Source organism: Bemisia tabaci, chromosome 7 (genome assembly GCF_918797505.1).
Source record: "Bemisia tabaci chromosome 7, PGI_BMITA_v3".
In the NCBI taxonomy this organism is placed as follows: domain Eukaryota; kingdom Metazoa; phylum Arthropoda; class Insecta; order Hemiptera; family Aleyrodidae; genus Bemisia; species Bemisia tabaci.
The window spans coordinates 43,202,670-43,228,758 of NC_092799.1; the positions used below are offsets into that span (position 1 = coordinate 43,202,670).

At 37.8% G+C, this 26,089-nt stretch overlaps 2 protein-coding genes across 2 annotated transcripts in view; one reads left to right on the forward strand and one right to left on the reverse strand.

Annotated features, from left to right (window-relative positions):
- LOC109043459 (protein takeout) overlaps positions 1-13,315 on the forward strand; it is a 32,927-nt gene extending 19,612 nt beyond the window's left edge. The window contains exons 2-6 of the mRNA XM_019060658.2: positions 6,432-6,527; positions 10,750-10,897; positions 11,429-11,571; positions 12,087-12,236; positions 13,153-13,315. Of these exons, the coding sequence (XP_018916203.2) occupies positions 6,432-6,527; positions 10,750-10,897; positions 11,429-11,571; positions 12,087-12,236; positions 13,153-13,313 (698 nt within the window). The 3' untranslated portion in view covers positions 13,314-13,315. The remainder of the gene's footprint in view (positions 1-6,431; positions 6,528-10,749; positions 10,898-11,428; positions 11,572-12,086; positions 12,237-13,152) is intronic.
- A 518-nt stretch (positions 13,316-13,833) lies between these two features.
- Positions 13,834-24,863, reverse strand: bys (Bystin). The gene is made up of 8 exons (XM_019060657.2): positions 24,594-24,863; positions 23,741-23,825; positions 22,954-23,069; positions 20,399-20,540; positions 19,644-19,793; positions 15,618-15,844; positions 14,680-14,888; positions 13,834-14,154 (listed from the first exon to the last, which is right to left on the reverse strand). The coding sequence occupies exons 1-8, from the start codon at positions 24,723-24,725 to the stop codon at positions 13,926-13,928; spliced, it is 1,290 nt and encodes a 429-aa protein (XP_018916202.2). The 5' UTR covers positions 24,726-24,863; the 3' UTR covers positions 13,834-13,925.
- Positions 24,864-26,089: the final 1,226 nt, after the last annotated feature.

Sequence of the window (26,089 nt, forward strand, 5' to 3'; positions counted from 1 at the left end):
CTATTATTCTTCTTCTAGTCGTGGTGAAGTATTTCAGGTACCCACAAAAATCTTGAGACAAAAAAAATCAATCAAAAATATCAAACTCAATCGGAGCAATGGCATCTGATGTTATTTCAGTTGAAAAACACGTAGTTTCGAGAAAATACCATTTGAAAGTTTGATCTATCATGATCAATGCGCGAACTATTTCTAGATTGCAATGAAATTTTGCGCCCTCTGTTTGCAAAAACTCAACTATAATTCTATTACAGCTGATTCTTCAGTACACTGGAAAGTTGTCCTCTCAAAGAAAATCCGATTTTCCGACTCGACTCGACAGAATGAGGGGCTTGGAGGACAAGGCGCACAAATGCAATTTTTGCTATTTTGAGAAATATATGTTTGAAGTTTCGAGATTATACATGGATTCTTGTGGCGGAAAGAAAGTTCAAACTGACTTTTTGATGCTTAAAAATTGGGATTTGGGAGAAAATTTCTCACAGAATCTGCATTAAGACTAGTTTTACTTGAAATTACTAAAATCTCAATTTTGTCAAAAACTGCACCTTAGCCTTTTGTCCTTCAAGCCCCTGAAACATACACGCTCCACTGCAAACTATGAACCACTGAACTACGGTCACAATTCCCTTGGGCGCACTGGAAAAAAAACACGTTTGATCTAGAGTCCAGACCCTTGAAACATTGACAAGAAAAAATACTCTTGATTCAATCAAATTTAAGCTTAAATCAAAAGGAAATCCGCTCAAATCAAGAGGCTTGGTTCTTGATTTAAGCAAAAATCCGATTGAATCAAGAGTATTTATTCTTGTCGATGTTTTTAAGAGTCTAAGCTCTAGATCGAATGTGTTTTTTTTCCCAGTGCGATCATAATTTCTAAAAATGAATGTTTACTAAACACTAAAAAAACAACCCAAAAAAATTTTTAAAGCCCCATAAATTTCAAAATTTTGGTCAGATAGTCTTGTCAAACAGCATTGCAAATGACTTCTCAGACAGCAGGCCTCGTTCTAGGTCACGGGGGAAGGAGGCAAGGCCCCCTGGACTTCTTTGACTCCGCGACTGTTCTTCATGCAGAGCGCCTTGCTGTTCACCATTCTAATGTCTCCCAGACACTTTTGTTATTCCGATCTGAAATAATGAGCCCGCCGGAGTAATGATCTCTCGATGGGATCGAAGTTCAGACAGATCATCAGGTTATTGATCGCATCTACGCGTCTCAATGACACTAAATTATCGGTGTGTAGCCAATTCATTCGATCGATCGTGTATTGTGTTTTTCGACTATATAACCGTTACGCCGTGCGGACTTGCGACGCAACGACGATGTATAACCTCCGAGAGCTATTTTCGTAGGCAATGCCGAAACGCAACAGTTGCAGTTTGCCGATTCGCAAGAGACAATAGAGACAGCACCGGTGGTTTATGAATACTCCGATTTGCAACAAGGTGACGAGCTCCAAGAAACCGATAAAAGTGTTGCCGAATACCTGAGTTATTCCTTTTCTCCTTCTTTTTGCGGATTAGGTAGGAGGCTGCTTATGCAAATTATTTCTGAAATATGGACGTCTTTATGCTAAAAGGAACTATATTACACGCAAACCCTGTGCACATAGTTCCTTTTAGCATAAATACATCCATATATTGGCTGATGACCAACGTTTAGTTACCGTTTCAACCGACGAGCATGAATGGTAGCGCCGGGATGCAACTATTCGTGTTTTGGAGATGTCAATGTTGCATACTCGTAAAATGAAGGCGCTTTTACTTTCTTCGTTCCTGAAAGGGCTGATTGTTGAGATTGGTAGACAAAGAAGAAATAAGGAGTGTGGCGTGTTACTATCGGTTGAAATGGGTGATTCTTATAAATTAAGGGTGAAAATGGTGGACCAAATAAAAAGCCTCTCTTGGGCTACCGTTAGTTAGTCTATTACCTACCTCTTTTTCCACCAATAGGCTCTATCCATATCATTTTTGTCTTTTTCGTCTATCACTTTTTCTACCAATTTCAACAACCAGCCCACCGGCACACATCTTATACCTGGTCCAACTAGTGCGACATGTCGCATTAAATCACGGGGAAAATGATGATTATTCCGGGTGTGAAAGTAAGCCTTTACTACAAAAGCCTTGCAGAAAAATAGGGGTTTGTTACGAGAAAGCGCAACCCAATACATCCAATAGAGGCCGTAAGTTTTTACGATTCAATCCTGGTGCTACCATTTTTCCAGTAGACAGGCAATATTCTAAAGCGTCATCAGAAAAGCTCACAATCAGCAAAGAAAACCCTGTTTTTCCGAAACCTGGCAAACTTCCGAAGCTCGATGCACACGGCACGGGAGCTAATCTGCCGTGCTAAGGAAAAACGCCGTATGAACATTCGGGAGTTGCCAAGCTTCCCTTGAAAAAACCTGTATTTTTGACAAAATTCATGCATATTTTTCCTTGAAATTTTCAGATATTTTAGATTAAATTGTGTACAAAATTGTCTGAAAATTTGAAAAAATAATGTTCACAATTTCTCCAGTAATTGCAGTTTGAAACGGAGGAAACTTGGCAACGTCTGAAGGCTCATACGGCGTTTTTCCTTAGCACGGCAGGAACGCGTATGCAGAACCGCCTTGTCATCGATGCAATAGTGCATCAGCGCATTGCTGCAATTTGGGATGCGCACTCCCAGGAGCAATATCCATTCATTGAAACCCATCCGAGCGAGAAAAAAGAAGAACAAGTTTGAACAGGGGGAGGGGGGGGGGGTGAAAATTGACACCACTCTCTCACGTGCCTACAATGCACCGATGTGATAAAGACATTGTTTACCGAACGTGAGCGCCGCCAGTTATGGTTCGTGTCGTGAAGCAACTCGAGTCCGCGAGACTAATTATGCAGCGTCTTCGCACTTTTCGCGTCTCTCGAGATGTGCAATGGTTGATTTGTCTTCCTCTTGTCAACACTATAATAATAATTTGCCGTTCCCCGCACCATAGAATGTAACTAAATTTCAATGTTGATGAATTTCTTCCCGGAAATTGCATTTTTACCGGGAAAATCATGGTCACTTCTAATTGAAAATTTCTCTGATTTTTCTACTGATATCCAGGGCCGGATTAAGGGGGTGGCCACATGGGCCGCGGCCCATGGCGGCAAAATTAGGGGGCGGCAAATTTTGCAATTTTTTTAAATGCAGGTACCAAAAAATCGGATTCAGAAAAAAATTACGAACAAGAAAGGGTGACAAAATCTCTCATTTCCTGAGAGTTCATTAATTTCTAATTTTGTCGTATTTCGGTGATACAAAAGACTGCGCACCTTTAATTAGTTGAGTCAAGAGAGAAACCAAACACGTAATTTGGCCTGGAGCGACGCGGCGCAAAGAGAAATGATGACGAGGACTTGAGATGAAAAGGAGAAGCCCTCGACACGGCGGTCGGCGTGTAACACAAATTAGCGCCTACGAGACTGCATGAATACTTCACGCATTGCGTCAAACACAGTACGGTCAACAGCGGTCGGCGCGGCGTGAAACGCACAGTGCCTACAAGACTACATGAATACTTCACGCATTGCGCTAAACACAGTGTGGTCAGCGCGGCACGGCGGCGGAAGTTAAAGTTATTAAACCTTATTTATGTTTGTTCTTTCTTAGTTTTTTCGTTCATTTCTTACAGATGAAAGGCCTTGTCCCCACAGAGATAGGTTTACGGAACTGAACTTTCGCGCGAAGTTCCGTGAACTTTTGCTAGTATTGTTGACACGGCTTACGCGAAAAAAGTGTTCAACACGAGTGAACGCGTCTTATGCACCCTTCTCCCTCCGGCACGTTCACTTGATGGTTTATATTGATGTTTCAAAATGAATGAGATGAGGGCGGCAAAATACAGGCGGCCCATGGGCGGCAAGTAGGTGAATCCGGCCATGCTGATATCATGCAAAAATCAGACGTACTTCGAACAAAAATTACCTTGATTCATTCATATGAAAACTTGTATTATCTGAGTCCATTTTGAAACCTTGGGATAGAGTTACGTTCCTTCATACAAGTCCAAGGAATGACGGATGGTAACCGTCCATGGAAAAAGAAACCCCAACCCACGGAATCCTCGCTTCATATTAATTGCACTATATTTTGCGGTCGAGAACTACGATTTCTGACTCAGTTTAGAAATAATGTGTCTACCATTAGTTTCCCTATGCACATAAGTGTTTTCACAGATGAGCCGGAAATTATAGTTCCTGATTACGAAATGAAGTCCAATTCTCCATCGAGTAATTCATACCAGAAATTTGTTCCTACCAGGCGTGTTTAGAATTTTTCCGATCACACTTAAAGAGTTTTTTTCAGCTTTACTGCTTTACTGGAAAAAAAAACACATTGTATCTAGAGTCCAGACTCTTAAAAACATCAACAAGAAAAAATACTCTTGATTCGATCAGATTTAAGCTTAAATCAAGAACCAAGCCTCTTAATTTGAGCGGATTTCCTTTTGATTTAAGCTTAAATCTGCTTGAATCAAGAGTCCTTTTTCTTGTCAATGTTTTCAAGAGTCTGGATTCTAGATCCAGTGTGTTTTTTTTCCAGTGTTGGATCTAATTTGATATAACGGAGAATTTCTAAAGAGACGTCACAAATGAACTTTCGGACGTTGCCAAATTTCACCTCACCAAATTATTTATTTTTCAGTAAAATTGTGGATATTTTTCCTTGAAATTTCCATGTACTTTAGATTAAAATTGTCTAAAAAATTGTAAGAGCAATTTTAAGAGGTTCCCTTAGCTAAATTGTATTTTATCAAAGGAAATTTAAGATATCCAAATGTTCAAACGGCGTTTTTCCTTATAACGGCAGTATTAGCGGCGCTTCTCGAATCTCGCGCGGAAACTTGACTTGGCGATGGACGCAAAGGTCGAGGCAAACACGGGTCAGGTTTTCTCGCAGTGCGCGGTGGTCATGGTTGCCAGAATGGACCGTAAAATTAACACTTTCCCAGTAAACTCGATTAAAAATAAGCATATGTTATTGCACGAAGCGGCAATCACGGCGGTGGTCGAAGAAGGAAGAAAACCGGGTAAAAATGGCACAAGGAAAACAGCATAATCAGATGTTTACTCGTTCGAAACTTCCAGATTTTTACGCGAAAGCTCCGACTCAAGACACTCGCGCTCTGCAGATCTCCTCGCTCGATCAAAGCGAGGTCTTGGAAATGGGTCAGAAAAGCTTTTCCCAACCTTTTCCTTTGAAAAATAAAAAAAAAAAAAGGTTTCGAAACAAAAGTTTCCATACTTATACCTTTGATGTAGTTTACACTTGGATTAAATGAAGTTCAAGGAGACTTTAATATGGATTGCATTTTGCAAAAAGGAACCACTAGCATTACAATGATGCTAAGATTGTGCAACTTCATCCTTTGCAATAAAATTGCGGAAATCGTGAAAAACTATGAAATTTAGATGGTAATTTTTGTCTTAAATTCACAGTTTTTAGTGAGTAAAATAAAAACTATTAATGAATAATCGGGCTTTTCCTCAAAGACAAAGAAGTCGCACAATCTTAGCAACATTGCAATGCTAGTGGTTCCTTTTTGCATATAGCATCATCAAAGGGAAAATGTTTACAAACCCTGAGTGAATTCAATAGCATGAGTGTAAAAATAAATCTTCGCGAGAAACTGCAGTGGTATGCTACCACAAAAAATAAGAGATATAACCAAAGAAAAAAAGTAGGTTCGTGACCAATTTGACGTCTCTCAAATTCTCAGAATGTATATTTTTTGTTCCCTTTTTTATGGTGGCGAACCAGTGCATAACCGCTGGCGAAGATCTACTTCCAAAGCTGTACATTAAATTGAAATCCACTCCGGATTTTAGAAAATGGTATTTTTCATGACACTATATCATGGATCTCCTTCTCCCTTGACCGCTGAACCACGATGTAAACCATAGTGGAGCCTCCCTGAAAAAATGATTTGTCAAAAAACGCCTTCGAATACACCGTTTAACTTGAAATGCGAGTATTGTGGACTTGCAATGATGAGTATCAACAATAGAATAGAGTCAGGATCGATGCACAACGGTAGACTCAATATTATTCACCGATTGACGTAACGCTTTTGACGGTTCCAACGAGATGATAACCAGTGGTGTGGCGTGAATGATCGATTATCGATATCTCGCCATTTGAAGCTATGGTAAAGAATCGATTACTAAGGTGTTCGCTGCGAACACCCTAATGATCGATCTTTTTTCATAGGTTTGAGTGGCGTATCAATCGATATATCGCAAAGGCCTGCTCCGTGCCGTCTTATTCATACGGTCAAAGCGAGGTCATTATAGACGCGATCATCTGAATCACTTATCAAGTCTCCTCATTTAAATTTCACTCAAAACCAAATGTACGAATAAGTTTTAATTTCATGATTTTTTGTTTGTTCCAGCGACCTACTCTGAGCCTTGTATCAGGAACAGCCCTGACTTCAATGCCTGTCTCAAAAAAACCATTCAGTACCTCATCCCAAAGTTTGCTCTCTCAGGTGAGTTTTCAAGACTTCTCGTCGTTCACTGGAAAAAAACCACATTGGATCTAGAGTCCAGACACTTGAAAACATCAACAAGAAAAAGTACTCGTGTTTCAATCAGAATCTAGCTTAAATCAAGAACCAAGCCTCTTAATTTAAGCGGATTTCGTTTTGATTCAAGCAAAAATGTGATTGAATCAAGAGTATTTTTTCTTGTCAATGTTTTTAAGAGTCTGGACTCTAGATCCATTGTGTTTTTTTCCAGTGTTGTGTTCAGTTCGAAACATTGCAGATAATGACTTAATTTTAAAATACGGTGGTGGGCAACACATAAAACGGCGCTGCGGGCGAGGAACAACTGAGAGACTTAAACGCGCCGTTAGAAAAGTGAGAAAATTCCCCGGACATCACGAGGGCGCATTACACATGCCTCATCACAGCGAGTTTATCATTTTATTTTTAGAATAAGGCCTTGAAAAATGTAATATGTAATGAACGAGGCGACAAAAAGAGATACCATTGGTAGTGAATATTGCGGAGAATAATTTGTTTGTATATTATGTGTTGACTGTAATCGCGATGAGACCGCGAGAAAAACAATTCACACTTATCCGCTAAAATTTCAACACTAGCAAGACTATAAAGGAGGTAAAAAAGTATGTTTCTCAAATTGCGGTGGTAGATCATACTCGTTTATTGCTCTCCTTGCTTGAACTTCATCTTAAGTTTCACCCCTTGATTCACTTATTGGAAGATATTCGGTTCAACCATACTGATCCGCTCAACTCAAAGGAAACCTAAAAAGTCCTAGTAGCTCAGCTTGTAAAATAACTGATAAAAACAGGTGAAACTTGTAATTAATTTGAGTTCAAAGGTTGCACGAAAAATAACTCGTAAAGAAGTCGTGTATGATCAGAGTTTACAAGTTTCACAGAGCACATTCGCGGATAGAGGGGTGAGAAAAAATGGAAGAATATATTGGGTTTTCTGCGTATTTTGCAGGTAGAAATGCTACATGACGTTACTTTCGGGTTTATTTTACTACTTCTTACTGGTTTTTACACTTTTTAAAAAAAAAAAAATAAAAAAAAATAAAAAATAAAAAAAAAATAAAAAAATAAAAAATAAAAATGAAAAAAAAATAAAAAATAAATAAAAAATAAAAAATAAAAATGAAAAAAAAAATAAAAAAAAAAAAATAAAAAATAAAAAAAATAAAAAAAATAAAAAATGAAAAAAAAATGAAAAAAAAATAAAAAATGAAAAATGAAAAATGAAATAAAAAATAAATAAAAATAAAAAAAATAAAAAATAAAAAAAAAATAAAAAATAAAAAAAATAAAAAAAATAAAAAATGAAAACTGAAAAATAAAAAAAAAATAAAAATAAATAAAAATAAAAAATAAAAAAAAAAATAAAAAAATAAAAATAATAAATTGTGCCTCTTGTGCTACTGGAGAGGGAGTTGAAACATAAACCCTCCGAGAAATGTTCGATTTTTTCTGTCAGACTTGGTGAGTTACAAGCACAGATCCTCGCTAGAAGTTTTCCTTGAGCTTTGTTTCTCGCACGTGACCTCTGAGTAGACGCTTTGCTGTCGGTTGCAGTGAACCTTTGGCCATCAGTCAGGTCTACGACGTAGCATTTTCTCACTGTGTTGCCAAACTTAGCACTGGAAAAATAAACACATTGGATCTAGAGTCCAAACTCTTGAAAACATTGACAAGAAAAAATACTCGTGATTCAATCAGATTTTTGCTTAAATCAAAAGGAAATCCGCTCGAATTAAGAGGCTTGGTTCTTGATTTAAGCAAAAATCCGATTGAATCAAGAGTATTTTTTCTTGTCGATGTTTTTAAGAGTCTGGACTCTAGATCCAATGTGTTTTTATTCCAGTGAGCCCTGAAAATGTAACTGCTTGCGGGATAAGGGAATTTGGTCCACAAAAACACGGTCATAAATGAGCTGAACCCAGAATCAAAAATAGAAGTTCTACGATCTTAGCAACTTCTCGGTATATTTTTTATTCCTTTTGTAATTGCAGGCCTGTAATGCTAGAAATATTGCACCAAATCGCTTTTTACGGTCGAAAAATTTATTAATCAAAAGAATCGACGATAACCCTACCAATACGTCTCTAAAACGTTTGTCCCTGGCAACTTCGGATGGCGTTTGAGACGTTCTGCTATTTTGATGTTTTTATGAGCGCCCGAAAAAATGACATGAATTGACAATGAGCACCTCAAGTTGCCGAGTCACTTCAGCTCCAAGCTCATACTTATGACACTCTAATAATACCGATAGTTGTTTAGGAATTCTCTCAGCGATTTACCATGCCACCTCCTTTTCAGGAGACCTCTAAAATACTCGATCTCTTCGCCGCCGCACGGTGGATCGAGTCCATTAGCCCAAGTGGCATTTTTCAATGTAAAAGTTGCAAAAAGTTGAAACAATGTTGGTATTAGTTGCAACGAAATTGCAACTTTCGGTCAACTTTTGGTCGATGAGTGCCGATTTTTGGCGATCTAATCGGAAGGCAAAGTTGCGACCTGCTGAGATTGCAAAATTGCTGCACCAAAGTTGTTTAAAATCTAAAGATAGGCAACCAGCAATACTCTGAAGTTGAAACGTGTTTCAACTTAATTGCAACTAGTTCCGACAATGATAGTTCCTTCGGGGTAGAGAGTAGGCAATCCGCATATCAATTTATTAGTTGCAAGAATCAAAAGATTTTGTTGCAAGTTGTTGCAACCTCTGCTACTTGGGAGGGAGGTCGGACATGAAATTCTTGAGTATAACTGCAAATTTTGGTGTTTATCTCGTCACATTTTTAATTTAAAGGAGTGCTTACAGAAGAAAATTTCACGAGGAAACCAATGAAATCACTTCTAGAACCTCAAAGTTGTGTGTAAATGGAGGTATGAGCTTTTAAAATTTCCAAATTTTGTCCGACCTCTCCTATTGACTCCGTCCAATGTGCGCCGTCTCGGTACAGAGCTCCGTTTGCGCTCAATAGCGTTTCATTAAATTCAATCAGGATCGGTTTTTGAATAAGCTAGAAGGTGGTTCTAAGTAAAGTTTTTCGGCGGAAAAAAAGTTTGCTTTAAATTTACAGCTTGTGAAGGTGAGATTGTTATAAAGCTCTGCAATTTTCGGCCAGCAAATGCTCCTCAGTCCTCGTGTTGAGATTTACTTCTAATCATCAAATTTTGCAACGTTAATCACCAGTATGCATTTATGAAAAGCAGGCAACGTTGGTAACATTTGGAATTTCATGAAATTTGCTATCGGTGGTATATTTGCAATTTTCCTGAATTTCAGAAACATTGGTGAAAATTCATGTTTTTGTGAAAATGGCAGCATTTATGAGTCATGAGATTTGGCTACGTCGGAAACAATTTGGAACTTTCTTGAGTTTCAAGTCAAAGTTACGTCAGTAAGGTTGCAACATGCGTCAACTTTAGTGTGACAAGTTGCAATTCATCTACCGATAATGTCGTTAAACATAGGTCCTTATCGTCGAAATGTCTTCAAGTTCCAACATAATTGAAATAAAATATATACATTTTGGCGATATTACTTCAACGTGTTGCAACTTTTTCTCTAGAAAAGCTACATTGGATGTTAGCATTTTTAGGGTGATTGTGTGTTCCCTATCTTCTAGGTTCTGGATGCGAAAATTACCTTCAGAGGTCATAGTGACGGATTAGACAACTGTGGATGGAGATTTTAAATTCTTCGTCAACTTTAATACAGTCATTAAACTTCATTCCAGCACTTCCCTTGATAAATATTACTCGGGATGCCAACATTAGACAACAGACTGCCACATTACTATCACAGAGAGTAATGGACCAAGCCGTCCCACCGCCAGACCTGTGGGAATGAGAGTAATCATCAAGGCTTCGAATACAACTATTCGTACTCGAAAGATGTCTGTGTTGCATACACGAAAAATTGAAGGCATTTTGGATTTAATCCCTCCTTACCAACGATGGTGCGAGCGCGCAATTGAGGACACCGCACCAAGAACCGCAATTGAGCTGCTTAGAGTCGAAACGCCTTCAGCTTTTGGTGTATGCAATATGGACATCCACCGAGCACGAATAGTTGTATCAAGGCGCCTGACATCGACGCGTCTTCAGTCCACCTTTGAACGTTACTTAGGAGAATTGATTTAAATGAAATTCATAAAATGTTAAAAACACGCTTTGATTTCGGACGTTTATCTGTACAGGTGTTCCTGAATTGAACATGACTGGTTTGGACCCGCTCTATGTCCCAGAATACATCCAAGATTATGAAGGTGGAGAAATATACGGCAAGGGAATTGTCAAGAACTCCTATGTAAGAGGACTTGCTGGACTCAAGGTCTTGGATGTCAGGTGAGTGTATATGAAACATAGTTTATGGTCAAACTGTGCTTACAAAGGAATAAAAAACTATAGAAATTTGCTGAAATTATATAATTTTATTTGTGTTAAACGTCTTTTTTTTCGAATAGCCAGAAACATTTATACTATATATTGAATGAAATGGGACTGAATAGCATTTTCCATTCAAAACATGTCACTTACTTCCAGAAGCAAGAGTTCTGAAGCTGCATTTAAAAAATATAGTGACAGGGGGAAAAGCTCACGCAGGCCTTTTAATTTAGGTCTTTAAAAAAATGATCTAGGATGAGCTGTAGACCAGATTTGTTGGTTTGGAACGTGTTTCAGATTCAGTTTGACATACAAAGGATCCATGAAAATGATTCTTGCGGTGCAAAATCCTGAACACAGTTTCTTGAAGATTTTCACGACATAATACTGAGCCACCATTAAAAAAGTATCAAATACAGTGCCACCCCTCATTTTAAAATATCATCCATTCTCAATTAATACTCAAATTGTGATTGTTTTTTGGGACTACAGATCCAAAGTCAATGATCCTGAAAGAATGGTGTTGGAAGTCGACTTCTTACTGCCAAAACTCCAATTTGACGGAACCTACAAGATGGAAGGTGCCATTGGAGATTTAGTTGTCCAAGGCCGAGGTGTTTACGGAGCAAACATGAGTAAGTGTGGATCATTTTAAAAATTTTCATTTAAAGTTTTTAAGTTAAGCCTTGCGTTTGTAAGAGAATATGCAAATTATCCCTAAAAAATGACATTTCGTCGCTCCTCTGATGTTAGAGCGTATCTCAATTTCCACATGAGTTCTAAGCTGCATATAACTCTATGCTCTCTGGGGCTCATGAGGAAATAGTGACACGCTCTTTTTTTAGAGAAAGGATGTTCAGGAACTTCAAACAAAGGAATAATACTTCAACAGCTGTCTCTCTAATTTTTTAAGAAATTTACAAAACAGTTGCGAAAAAAAATAGAGGTAGGTATTTTTTCTGATCATGATATGGTATCACAGTATTTTGAAAAACTTCAATTTTAACTAAAATTTTCTCTTTTTTAAATGATTTTAAATTTTTTGTTTCTTGGTTAAGCATAACAAAAGCATGTCTGTCTTTCTCCGTAACCCATGTTCTATCAACTTCTCTCAATGATAACTCATTTTTAACTCTTCTTTTTTTCTTAGCTGACATCACTGGAACCTGGAAACTCAAGGGACACAGAGTGACTGTTGATGGTGAAGACTACATGAAGATTCACGAATTCCATGTAAGACCTCAAATTGGAGACGCTAAGTTCCATGCCACCAATCTCGTAAACGGAAACCAAAGACTGAGTAAGTACAAATGGCTTTAATAATAATGGACCATTGCTTAAATGACTGACACATGGCAAGGTTAAAAATCTAGTAAAATTTCAACATTTTCTGATAACTGAGAGAAAGCTTGACGACTTAGATTAAATTCTATGACTTTCCCTAAATATTACGGAGAAAAAATTCATGACTATCGCACTCAGGTCAGTGAGCTCTGTTATTGAAAATGTCAAGGATCCGTGAAATATTAAACGACAATATTTGACCACATTTCGCCAAAGAGACCAACTTTTATGGAAGGAAAAGAGTCTTCTCATTAGGAGTATTTAGCAGAACTTCTCATTCATTTGGACATTTAGAATGTTCGCACCGAACATTATAATTCCAATGAGCCGCAGGATATTTGTTTATCTAGTTAAATCCAGAAAATGCAGTGATACTTGAATATTCGGAATATCAATTGATGATTATAATTGGTCGAATTGTCATTTGAATATCACTAATCTCAACAGGAAATATGAATATGAATGGCTAAAGAACAATACCTTCTATCTAAAAACTGAAAATTTTAGAGGATGAAGAAAAAACTTTGCAATTTTTGTACTTTAACATAAGGTTTGTAATTTTTTTAGAAGCATTACAGAGTCATTACATCCTTCCCATGCAAAATCGGACACAACGAAAAACATCAACTTGCGTATTTTATACTGTAGAATGCAGCAAAGTCGTTAATTCATTTTCGCCAAAATTATCTGTTAGAGGGTATTTTTCCTTAGCTATCGATAAACATTTTGAAACGGGTCTTAGAAACGATGTCAATTATCCTATCCAGGGTTCAGACCAAAATGCGAATGGACTTTTTTAGTTCATTGTTGTAAATCACACCAAAAAAAAAAATGAGAGATGCTCAATAACTAATTTTCCTTTCTGTTTACAGGCCAAGTCGCCCTGACTTTTGTCAACCAATTCTGGCGAGTCCTGTATGAAGCCATGTTACCTTTTGCTGAGTCTGGATTTGACAAAGTTGCCCGCCCTGTACTCAACCAAGTGTTCCTCACAGTTCCTTATGACCAACTCTTCCCCCTCGCCAAGAACTAAAATTGAAAACTTTGAACAGTTTAAGTTTAAGCTGACAATTCCACTTGCAATTCATGATAACAAATCAAACAAGTTCAAATGAAAGCTTATCAATTGAAAAATCATATCAACAAAAAAGTTAACAAATTGAAAGTAAAGACAAATTTACAGGAGCTTTCTCCTTTCACTTATCTACAAGCAAAGACATGGATTGATAAATATCTCGCCCCATAATATTCACTGGTATAATATTCCTTTCAATGCTCATCTCACTTCAGATTTAATTGTTATACATACTTGTTATTGAATAAATTTTGTACTTTTTTTTTTTTTTAAAAAACCTCGTTTTGACTTTCTTTTGCCTATCCTAACTAGATGATTAAGCATATTTTGTTTTCGATACATGAGTATTTTTGTCAGACTCTTAAGGTAGTGCCAAATTGTGCAAGTAAATCCGGGTCTTATTTTAATATGTTACTGTCTTCTAAGGCAAAGATGAAATTATTGGATTCAACGTAGAGCAAAGAACCAAAGCAACTGGTAACAAAAAGATTTAAATTTTTATTTTCCCTTGAAAAAAGAGAACTTAATCTTACATTTGTACAAGATAGATAACATTAATTTTCGGATCATTTACAATTCCACGGCAGCAGCGGGTGGTTCAGCCAATTCAAGATCGCGACACTTGGCGCTATTCAACTCACGTCTGATTTCTGCAGAGATTGTAGGATGACTTTGACTCCTCAGCAACTTGAGTAGGGCTTCTTTTTGCTCCGAACTGATATCGCCCTTGTACCGCTGACAAAAGGTCAACAGGGCTTGGTGCCACAGGACTGGGAGCTCGCGGGGGTCTCTTTCGAACCTGAAAAGCATAATTAATAAAAACATGATTAATATTACGATGGTTGTACTAATTTTCATTTCTGATCTTGACTCTCGACTCCCTGGTAAGCCATTACACTTACTGCAAGATTGACTTGCGAATAATTATAAGAGCATATCAAATTCATATTAAAAAGAATTATTTATGAAATAATTTCCAACTTGGTTTCTGCAATATGTACTAATGATGATTAAAAGGTTGTCTTTACTAACTAATTTACATTTTCATTGACATAAACTGTGTAGACGAGGTTAAATATGTGCACCCCCTTAGCAGGGGTGCAAATACTTTAATGCAAACTAACTCTGTTGTTATTTTTTTCCCCATTCATGAGTCTAAAATTTCGTACTTAGTTTTTTAAAATACAAATCATGAGAAAGTGGGACCATAAAAATTAGGAGGAAAAAGAAATATGCCCCTAAGAGTTAAAAATTAATCAAAGATTTTGAATTTTCGATTAGAAAGTTTTAAACACTTCAATTATACAGTTTTAATGACATTTACCTTAAAAAGTGAAAGACTGCTGCATCAACAACTCGGTAAGGAAGTGCATATTTTTTATCAAATAGAATTCTTAGGAATATTGAGTTGGCACCATTGTAATCCATTTCTGCTAATTTTAAGATAGCGGCTGCTGAGTGGAGCATTGGAATTGAGTTCTTGGCCACCACAGAACCAATGATGATAGCCTCCCGTAAGGTGCATGTTCCACTCTGTAAAAAAAAGAGGAGAAATCATGAATGAAAATATCACAGTAATAAAACTGGACAAGCAGGGTCAGTAATTTGTGTAGTCAACAATTCGCGAACCAGAAATTTCCCCTCCACACGACTGATAGGGGGGCCAGTTTTTATTAGCACAAGGCAGAAGGACACCTGCCATCATTATTTTGAGCGTTAAATTCACACTCCATCTAGATAAAAGCGAGGAGTTAATTTTAACAAAGAATTTGAAGAGGAAACGCTTGGACCCTTTGACGTTCAAAAATCTAGTCATAGATTGAAATCTCTAACTGTTTCTTCCGGATCGTAAGCAAATACATGCTTGAAAAGCGATTGACAAAATAAAGCGCTTAATTTTTTGCAAAGGAGTAAAATTTGTTAGTCTCTTTTTATTCTTCTGGGAACATTTGTAAAAAGGACACTGGAACAGCCATAAAAAGCACTGACCGCTTGCTTTGTCTTTAAAACAGAAAAATTCCGTGAAAGAAAAAAACCGGATGAGTGGTGAGTGCTTTTAGAGACTTTTAAAAAATTTGTATTAAAAAAATTCTGTTCAGTGCTTTAAAACTTTGGTGATTATATTTTCATCATTAAAAATGTATTTCTCTTATGGAAGTAGCATCTCAGAATTAAAAGAAAAAATCCATAAAAGTTAACTGGCACCATGAAATCTTTCATAGTATCTTGACTGTTATGAAGTCTACTTCAATAAAAGCCTACCTCACAGAGAGGGAGTAGAATGCCTTTCATAAATGCTGCAGGCTTAAACAAAGCTTTCCTAAGAGCTTGAAAGATGTGGAAATTCAGTCTTTTAAATTCTTGAATATCATCCCTTGCTCGGGGTAAGAGCACCAGATTATAAAACCTTTGCGCCATTTTTTCCTTAAGGTTAGATGCAAAAATTCTTGTTGCTTGATACATTGCAGCGGCACTCCAGCGATGAGGTTCTGTAACAAATCAAACTCTGTATTGATAAAAGGTGAAAAAATTTGATGCGAAAATAGACCTGGATAGGGAAATAACATAACCATAAGAGCTTTTCCTTCAAATTACAATAGATGTCTCTAGATGCCTGTAGGCTCCTTTACTGGAGTAAAAGCCACTAAAAAAAACAAGAAGAAGAGCTTTATCTTCAATTATATGACTGATTTTTTGCTTGACTGTTTCTGAGTCTTGCACAAATGCCAATTTGATTAACCTTTTCACTACCAGAGCTGAAGGGTACAAAAGCTGCTGTAAGTCAGCATGCGATATAAATCATTGGTTTAAATTAAAATTGTCAAAGTTTTAATTATTGAAAAGTCATTATCCAACTTAGTTTTGTGGCAAAAAATAGTTTGTTACTGGAGGGGTTTTTGTAAATACTTTGAAGCAGCTGTTTCACTTTTTCTTGGAAGAATTGATACACGGACTCAGTTAAAACTTAATGCGGTTTTTTTTTTCAAGTTGTAATTTTCATTTAAATTTAGAATAAAAAATTGGAACTTTTTCTGCGGGTGGGAAAAAAAATTCAATGGTTGTTTTCAATAAAATGTGTTAATACGACCTTGAATGGAACAGGAGAATCTGAGAATATTACATTGCAAAGAAAGAATTTTGAAAGTTTTAAAAGTTCTCTTCTTCTTCTTCTACTAACGACTAGGGCATGGCCCTGTTTGTCAAGCCTTCGAGTGCCAAGCACAAAATATTAAAAATTTAATAATTATCTGTAAAGATTCGTCAAGTCAATAAAACAAATAGCAACAGGAACATTCAATCATCTTCAGGAGAAGAGAGCCAGCTTTGTGCCCATCTCTTAGGCGGTCGTCCAGGCAGTCTTTTCCCTATGGGTTGTCCAGTCATACAAACTTTTGCCAGTCTCTCTTCATCCATTCTGTCAACGTGCTCCGACCACATCTTTCTCCTCATCCTAGTCCACTTGGCTACATCTTGCACATTACAAGCATCTCTGATGGACTCGTTGGTCTGATGATCCCAAAGTGTAAAGCCCGCTATTTTTCTTAAGACCTTCATTTCAACGGTGCGGAATTGTTGTTTGGTGCGCTTTGTCTCGGCCCTGGTCTCTGTGGCAAATGTTAACACTGGTCTAACGATTGTTTTATAGACTCTGACTTTACTTTCTCGGGCCATGTATTTGTTGCGCCACACCATCTCGTTGAGGCATCCGGCAACTCTCGCCGCCTTGAGTGCCTGGTCTCGCACTTCGGTTCCTAAGTCCTTTGCACTTGTCAGCAATGCTCCAAGATATTTAAACTCCATCACTTGTTCGATCATTTTACCATCTACTTCCAACTTGCATCGTATAGGGTTTCTACTGACTACCATACTTTTTGTCTTAGCGGCGGATACTTTCATATTGTACTTCTTGGCTGTCATATTAAATGTATGCAAGATTCTTTGCAGTTCATCTTCCGAATCTGCTATGAGCACAGCATCGTCAGCATAACAAATGATATTAATATTTCTGTTCCTAAGCGTATATCCTCGCCTTGGTCGCACGGCGCGAATTAGTTTGTCCATCACTAAGTTGAAGAGAAATGCGCTCAGCGAATCACCCTGTCTCACTCCCTTATTTATGACGATGGCATCCGAGAGACCTTCAGCGGTAATAATTTGGGTCCTCGTGTTAGTATTTAAATCTTTAACTAACTCTATCAAGCATCTGGGAACATTTCTCTCATTTAATATCTGCAGCACATCCTGTTTTCGTACGCGATCAAATGCTTTTTCAAGGTCTACAAAGCATAGGAAGAGTGGCTTATTAAATTCGATAGCCTTCTCCGATAGTTGACGAATCATAAATATGGCATCAGTAGTTCCTCTATTCCTCCGGAAGCCTTGCTGCTCTTCAGCCGCGTCTACAATTTCCTCTAAAATGTTCTTAATTACAGTAGTGAAAAGCTTCAAACAGGTATTGAGCAGCGTAATGCCGCGGTAGTTCTCTGGTAGAAGCTTATTTCCTTTCTTGAAGATTGGGATCGTGTGGCTATCCTTCCATTCGTCTGGAACTTTCTTTTCCTGTAAGATTTTAGAGAACAAATGATGGATGTGCTTGGCCAAAGTGCCACCGCCATATTTCAAAAATTCATTGCCTATACTATCTGGTCCAGGTGACTTCCTTAATTTGAGCCGGTGGATAGCTCTTGTTACCATGTCCAAGGTTATGTTCACACTATCTTCATTTCTGAATTCTAAATTTCCATTGGAGTCTGTATTGCTTTCATCATACAGTTCAGAGAAATATTTAAACCATTGCTCCTTATCTACATGCTGGACACGCTTATATTCACAAATTTCTTTTCGCTGGTTTCGGAGTGCACCCCACATTTTCCTCTGAGCTCCATAAAAGTCACGCTCCATGCCTTTCGTATATCCTTCCCAGTAATTCTCTTTGATTTTCGTTATTTTTTCATTGGTCGCGTTGCGGATTCTTGCATATATCTCGTGTTCTTGAGGGGTTGGATTGGATTTGTATTTGAGGAAAGCTTCTTTCTTTATCTTCGCCGCTTCCTTGACCTCGTCGCAAAACCACGGTGTTCGGTTATTCATGCGATTCTTGTTCACTTTTCGCCAACCAACGGCTTCTTCCGCTGCTTCTAGCACTTTTGACTTGATATGTTGCCATAGTTCATCAGCTGTCGAAGAATCACTGGGTGGACTCTCCAGTTTTCCGCGTAATCTCGATCGGTAAAGTCCTCTTATAGAGAGGTCTGACAGCTTCTCAGCACACAATTTCTGCACTATTACTGGACGCCTCTTTACTGGATTCAGACTCAATCGCAGTTCGCATAAGACGAGTCCGTGATCTGTGCCGGCATTTGCAGATGATAAAGTTCGAACATCCAGTACTTGCTGCGGATGCAGCTGCCGATTGCTGATAACATAGTCAATCATGGACGTCTGACCTCTACTATTGGTGTAGGTGATCTTATGTTGTCTAGGATGATCAAAGAACGTATTGTTTATTCTTAATTCGTTAACGGAGCAAAATTCTACTAATTCTCTACCGCTGTCATTCAGAGTAGGCTCGTTAAATCTGTTCTTCACTCCAGGCACCACGCTGTCTCCAACTCGAGCATTCCAGTCACCTAACATGATTAATTTCTCGCGCACCGGTATAGTATCTATGACTTTTTGTAAATCGCGGTAGAAGTTGTCTCGTTCCTGCTTCGCTCTTCCTGTATCCGGTGCATAAACAGATAGCAAGTTCAGCTTCTCACAGCCTAGATTAAGCTCTACAAGGAGCATCCTTTCGCTTATGTATTTGATATCAGTGATGTTGTCAACGAGATTTTTATGAATTAATATTCCAACACCGGCATATGCTCTTTCGTTCTTATTTGCACCTTTATACAGAAGCAGGTAATTTCCGCGCATCACAGTGCCAGCGCCTTTTCTTTTTGTTTCGCTCAGAGCACAGACATCGATTTTTCTTTCTTCTATTTCCGAGACGATTTCTTGGTCCTTCTTATTCCATGATTTCACGTTCCATGTAGCGATTCTCAATCGTTGAGCCATTTTAATCCGTTTATCCGTTTTCCGTAAATCTTTGGGTCGTAAATCCGTTAAAGTCTGGTACCGAGGCTTCTTTTTGCTTCTTTGAGCAGATTGTGTGTTTTTACCGGCGGCAGGTTGCTAGCCTCACCGCCGAACCCTCCTCCTTAGCCCGGGCTTGGGACCGGCAGCACTCCCTATAGAAGACAGTACAGGCGGAGTTTTTTAAAAGTTGATCCTGAAAAACATTACCTGTCAAGTAAAGGATTTGCTCCCAATTATTCAGTTTTGGGACTATTTTGAAGGCTTTGGGTAATTTTCCACTCCTGTATTTGATTAGAACATCTCTGACACCGATATACAGTTCTTTTACTTTTGGATCAATATCTTGCATGACTAAACCTAGTAATGGAAGAGGATCAGAATTAGTATACACTCAGACAGACAAAGTCATTACATTGATTGGTTTACTTTTCATGTAGGAAAATAGAAAAGAAAGAACTTTTTAAAATCAGTAAGCGCTCTATTGAAGTTACAGAGTCATAATTGGACGTCTAAATTGATCAAAGCTGTATTGGAAGTAGACCATTTTATAGCTTCTATAAATGACGCATTTGTCACTGTTGCCGAATGCAAAATTATTAAAATCATCCATTATTTCAAATGCCATCATTTTTTTCCACACAGAAAAACAACAGATAAATTGCGATCTGCGAAATACTTCCTCCATTTTCTTTCATGCCTTGATGCATTTCTACCAACATTTCACAAAACCAAAGGGTATACCAATGAATTTTATCACAACCAGAAAATCAAGTTTTCTATGAAGTTAACCAAAGCAGCAGAATCGCCAATTATTTGAAGTACACAGCTCCTAATTCTTCAGAAAGTAGCAACACTATTTTACTTTTTCTCTGCTTAAGAGGCTGAAATGAGGGTTATTAGGTACAGAGGTAAAAGGAAGAAACATTTCTTTACAAATTAATGTATAGGTTTCAAAAACTTACTTTCTTTATCGGTAAACTGCGTGGTGAGTTCAGTTTTCTTTTCAGTGATTTTGTCTTTGATGAGGTCAGCCAACGTTAACCTGGGGGCTGGGTTGGCTGACATGAATTTCTCGAGAGCCTTTTCGTCCTCTTCATCAACTTGCTAAAAGACAAAACAAAATAGTTAGGAAAATCCACAGAGAATAAGTTTAGAGCTCCATTAAACCGTTGACAGAATTCCTGAAAGAAGGATTCCTTAGAAGCTGAAAAAATGGGATACACAGCTGGAACGTGATAATGAAACTTTTCTTAGTCAAAAAGGCACAAAGCTATGCACTGCTTTTGATGAAGTAGTCAGAGGCGGAGAGTAAGTAGATTTTATAATGTTGATGCCACACATGGTAAATAAAGTGTTTACATACATAAAGTCGCTTTATAACGCACTCTGGCGACACCCAAACGCCACATATGCCTGTCTTCCCCCAACCCTTTACGGGACGTCCCCGTCGCCTCTTCCCAGGTGGTACCCAATCCAAAACTTGTTTGGGCAACCTCTCCTCCGACATTCTTTGCACATGTCCATACCAGCATAACTGCCTGGACATGACGTCGTGCACGATATCTTTCTCAACCTTCATCACCTGGCGAATTCTCTCATTACGGACACGGTCCCGTCTCGAAATGCCGGCAGATCGCCGCCAAAAATCCATTTCAGTTGCCCTCAACATTTCTTGCGTTCTTTTCGTCAAAGGCCACACTTCACTACCATAGAGCACGATACTTTTAACGATGGCGTCATATATCCGGTGCTTGTTTGCCTTTGAGATGCTCTGATCCCAGAGCACCCCGTTCAGCATCGCGATGGCTCTCCTGCCCTGGATGATCTTGTCCTTAATTGCTCTATCCATCCTTCCATCCTGATCGAGCCAAACACCGAGATACTTATACTCGTCACACTCTTCGATGCGCCGTCCATCCTCAAGCTCTATGCTTTGCCGTTGATGCGCTGCTCCCACGACCAGCTTCTCTGTCTTGGACACACTAACGTCCATGCCCCATTTCCGATATTCTTCGACCAACTTCCGCGTCATGTAATCTGCATCTTCCTCATCTTGAGCTACAACGATCTGGTCATCGGCAAAGCATAGAGTATAAAGGGTCTGCCCATCAAGGAGTGGAACGCCCATTCCTGCAACCTTCTTTTTCCATTCCTCTAAAACGTGCTCTAGGTATACCTTAAATAGTGTTGGTGACAAACAACAGCCTTGTTTTAGCCCTTTTGTGACGAAAAAACCTCCGGACAACTCTCCACGACATTTAATTTTTGCTATCGTCCCATTATAAAATGATTTAATTGCCCCCACAAGTCCTTTGCTAAAACCCCTTTTTTCCAAGGCTTCCCAAAGCTTCACTAACGGCACGCTGTCATAAGCTTTCTGAAGATCCACAAACACCAAGTGCAGCTCCTGGCTGACCGCCCTTTTCTTCTCGATGACCTGGGTAATGGTGAACAAATGGTCGACGGTAGACCTACTGGCTCTAAAACCAGCCTGTTCTTCGGCTTCCTGGCCGTTCCAAACCTCTTCGACCTTTGCCTTGAGAATTTTACCGTAGACCTTGCTCAAGGTTCCTGTGACCGATATACCTCTGTAGTTGTCGCAATCCTGCTTACTACCTTTCTTATGACTGGGAGTAATCCAAGATTCCTTCCAATCCTTTGGTATTTCGGAACCATGCAAACAGTCTTGCATGAGTTTCCTCAGATGTTCAAATAGTTTACCGGTGCCACATTTTATCAACTCCAAAATAAACTCTCAACTCTCAAATAAAGTGTTTACATTTTTAAAAATGGGCCTCTAGATGTAGTTTGAATAAAAGCACTACGCATCATGTTTCCTCTTCAAAATTCCACGAGAAAAAACTAATTCCACGGAGGGAGGTCTAGAAATCGACTCCTAAACAAGATATAAGTGTTTACAATTGAGGCACTTGATGCGAAAAGGGCACTTCTCGATTGCGGTGTTTCAGCATCTCTGTTGCCAATTAATCCCTTGGAGAAGACTATAATGGAAGATTTTTCCAGAATTCTTTCTATAGAAAATTGTAGAATCATAAGGAATATTCAGTAGCATTTTTAGTGAAATGGATGCATTCACTTTCCTTACAATGAATAAGATATTAGAGAAGACTCTGAAATACTGCGACCGAGAAGTGCCCTTTTTGCATCCAGTGCCTCAATTAGCATTTGTTACATGATAAAAATACAAATGATGTCATTTGTATAATCTAACTTAACTTTGATTTGATCTGTGTTAAAATACTATATAATATCTCTTTTAGGAGTTGATTTCCAAACTTCACATTGTTTGGATCGTTTCCTGCGTAGGATTTTCTTCTCTTCTTCTTAGAAGCGTAGGATTTTGAAGAGGAAAAATGCAACTTCTTTTCTAAATAAGCCCTTGTTTAATGGCTTAATTGGGGTAATGTTAGAGAGCTAAAAGTGACAAGGAAAAACACAATAATATATTTCCTTTGAAAAATACACTAAAAAGATAAAGAGCAAAATTTAAACTTACAATATCATCGAAAAATTCATCACCAGCAGATTCTGGCATATGATCTTCATCATCAGCATCTGAATCATCCCCAGCAATGTCATTGCCTAATTTGGTAGTGGGTACAACTTCAGGTCCTGGAAAACAAGAAAATCGATTCTCTTAATGAATTATTTCATCATATTTACCTATGTAATGGTAAGTATTCCTTCTCATGGATAATAAGAGTAGATAAAAATAACTAATGCTTACACATATTTATGGAAAGCGCTACCGATGCAAATGCGCTGCAGGCTCAAAGTTGTGATTGTAAGTAACACTTTTTTGTAGGGTTGAAAATATCAATAAAAAATACGAATCTATCCATCTGTTTTTCTAACAATCTACTATTACCGATGGGAAACTGAGTTCAAAAACACATAGTAAGACCCTGAATATTTTTCCCAAAAATTATATTAGTGTCGTTAGTATTTTAGATACATAGTGCAAGATAGGTGCTAGATAAATGGATACAAGTTTAAAAATGGGGGGTAACGGAGATGCAAATTAACAGCTAATATCTAATACACCATGAGAGCTCTAGGCATAAGCTTAGGGGCTGGGTAAACAATCAGAAAATATGAGCCACCGTTGGTCGGTACAATAAATTTCTCCCACCAATTTGCGTCAATACGAGAGTGGAATCAAAAGCTTTTATTCGATTACAACACTGTTGACTGCTTACGGAGCGAAATTAGAGAAAATTCAGTACCGAAAAATGATAAGAGCAGAGGCATATTGTAACCAAGAGCTATGAAAGTGAACAAACCTGTTAGGCCAAACTCTTCAGCAATTTCTTCTTGTTGTTGCTTCGCCTGTCGTAAAATCTTCCTTGACAATTTTGGATCAACATACTGAAAACAAAAATAATTAAAGATTAAGAAGGTTGAAATATGAAACTTTTCCAACAGTTTCTCTGTTAACATTTCTTTCCTAATACGTTTTAACAAGGTGAGGATGGCCACGGCTGAACATGAAATATATTCAAGGCTGTACTTACCCGAGTAAAAACAAATATATTCTTGGTTTGAGAGTTGCTGATGATTTTTACTGAGTCTCTTGCAAAAGTCCTCAATTTTAATAAACTAATTTTCTTCTCATGGATCAATTTAAAAACCTTAAGTATTTCTCTGTGGGCATTCCCATACACTATACTTATGCTTACTACCCATAAATTTTGTGTATTTATGCTTCCGTCGGGTAAAAAGTAAAATTATCTGGACACTGGTACTTAGAGAGAAAATGATGTATTGATTTACTCAAAGAATGTATTGGTTACTTCAGAAAGTTTTCAAATCAGAGATGTCAGATTCGTAAGTTGAGTACCTGCTCATACAGATACGACCCTTGACATCTGCTGAGGCAAATAGCAGTTTCAGTAACTAGGTGAGAAGATGAAATTGATCAACTTATCGAAAACCAAAATTTATCTGTATTCACACTCATGTAGGTACAATTCTGCTGTAGTGGTATCCTCTGCTTATATTCGCTAGCGCTCCATTTTTATCTCTGTACTTACTATCTGCACAACATGAAGACAACTTTGAATATATTGAATTTCATACCTATCTTCAGAACCCTTGGTGTAATACATACACTGTATAGATAAACTGAATACTCACATCTTCATCTTTTTCTTCAATTTCATCTCTAAATTTGATTCGGAATTTATCTGTGACGCGCTTTTCAGAGTTGATCTGTTCTTCTAAGTTTTGACGACCTCCACGCTTCTTGGGTTTCTTTATTTTACCCATGATGATAACACAATAAATTCACTGAGTAGCTCACTAGAATTTAAGAGTCTGAAACTAAACACAAAGGCGGATAAAACAGAGGAAAATTAATTAAAATTAGGAAAACTGGAAAACTTCGGTATTCGCAGCAACTTCACGTGGACGGGAATTTGAGGTTATGTTCAATTGTTGACGCAACAAAAATCGATGACTGATGAGCCTGCGATCGAAAAGTGCTTAACGCAGGAGAGCATCCTAAAAAAAATCACTGAACTAAACAGAACATTTAATTAGATGACAGAAAAAAACTTCAATCTTCAGTTCGACAGATCTTGCAAGCAGTTGATCAAACCTGAATGTAACATACATTTTCCATAGATTGAATGCTTTTGAGGAATTCGGAATGGTACTAGAAGATTGCTGAGGACACAGGGGAAGTTATTCATAGTTTAATTTTGCAAGCGCAGATTGGCGTGCTTGTCGCTACGAAGAACATGAGAAAATATGAATTCTTGGCGCCAAACGAAAGATGCGCATATTTATCCTTGAGGTACATACGTGCGTACCTCTATAGACAGCTGTTCTAGCACTGGCATGACAATATCAATAAACGGGAAAAAAAGAAATTCTTTTCTCTTTGAGTGCGAGCTGAACCCATAACCCTTAAAATATTGGCTTTATGTATTCCTGATTTTCCACGATACAGTGTGTTGAGTTAGAATTTCTCATAAACTTACTCCAACAGTGATGCATTAATTTAATATAAATTTTACGGTTTCTGCTCCTGTTCTTCATGTGACAGAAGTTTGGAGGTTTGTGTCTCCATTAAGCATATTATTATCCTTATTATTTGCACAAAGCAGTGAATATATTGAGCTTAAGTTACAGAGAATTTTCTGCGATAGGAGTTTTTCTTTAATGAGTCGCCAATCAATGATTTTGCAATTTACACGGTTTAAAATCAAGCATATAGCGAATAACAGAGCTTTTCAAAAATTGTTTTGATCCAGCTGAGACCTTTGAAAACAACCACTGGCTGTGGCAAAATCATTCTTTCATGAAAAATGAAGTACCGCAATTGAATGAAAAAGAGGCCAAAGTCTTATTAAAAAATCTCAAAAATAATATTTATAGTAATTAAAATCAAACCTTTTCTTCTCGTATGATGCTGGGGAAATTTGAAAACGACGATGAACAACTTCGAGCGTAAATTGAGAAACTTACTACAAAAGAGGAAACTTTGTCTCATTTGAATATGAGCATGTCTCGGCAACTTGGTAACGGTGATGATAAAGTTGAAGAAATAAATTTCAGACTCAGACGAGCACTTACAGAACGAGTCATGAGAGAACAAGAATTAATGCAAAAAATTGAGCACCTGCAAT

What these genes read in the sequence shown, in the direction of transcription:
- bys (XM_019060657.2), bottom strand. Translation starts at nt 24,725, where the DNA reads ATGGGTAAAATAAAGAAACCCAAGAAGCGTGGAGGTCGTCAAAACTTA. An exon ending in GCAGTTTACCGATAAAGAAA is followed by an intron (nt 19,794 to 20,398) that starts GTAAGTTTTTGA and finishes TTCCATTACTAG; the next exon opens with GTTTAGTCATGCAAGATATT. An exon ending in GCAAATCCTTTACTTGACAG is followed by an intron (nt 15,845 to 19,643) that starts GTAATGTTTTTC and finishes GATTTGTTACAG; the next exon opens with AACCTCATCGCTGGAGTGCC.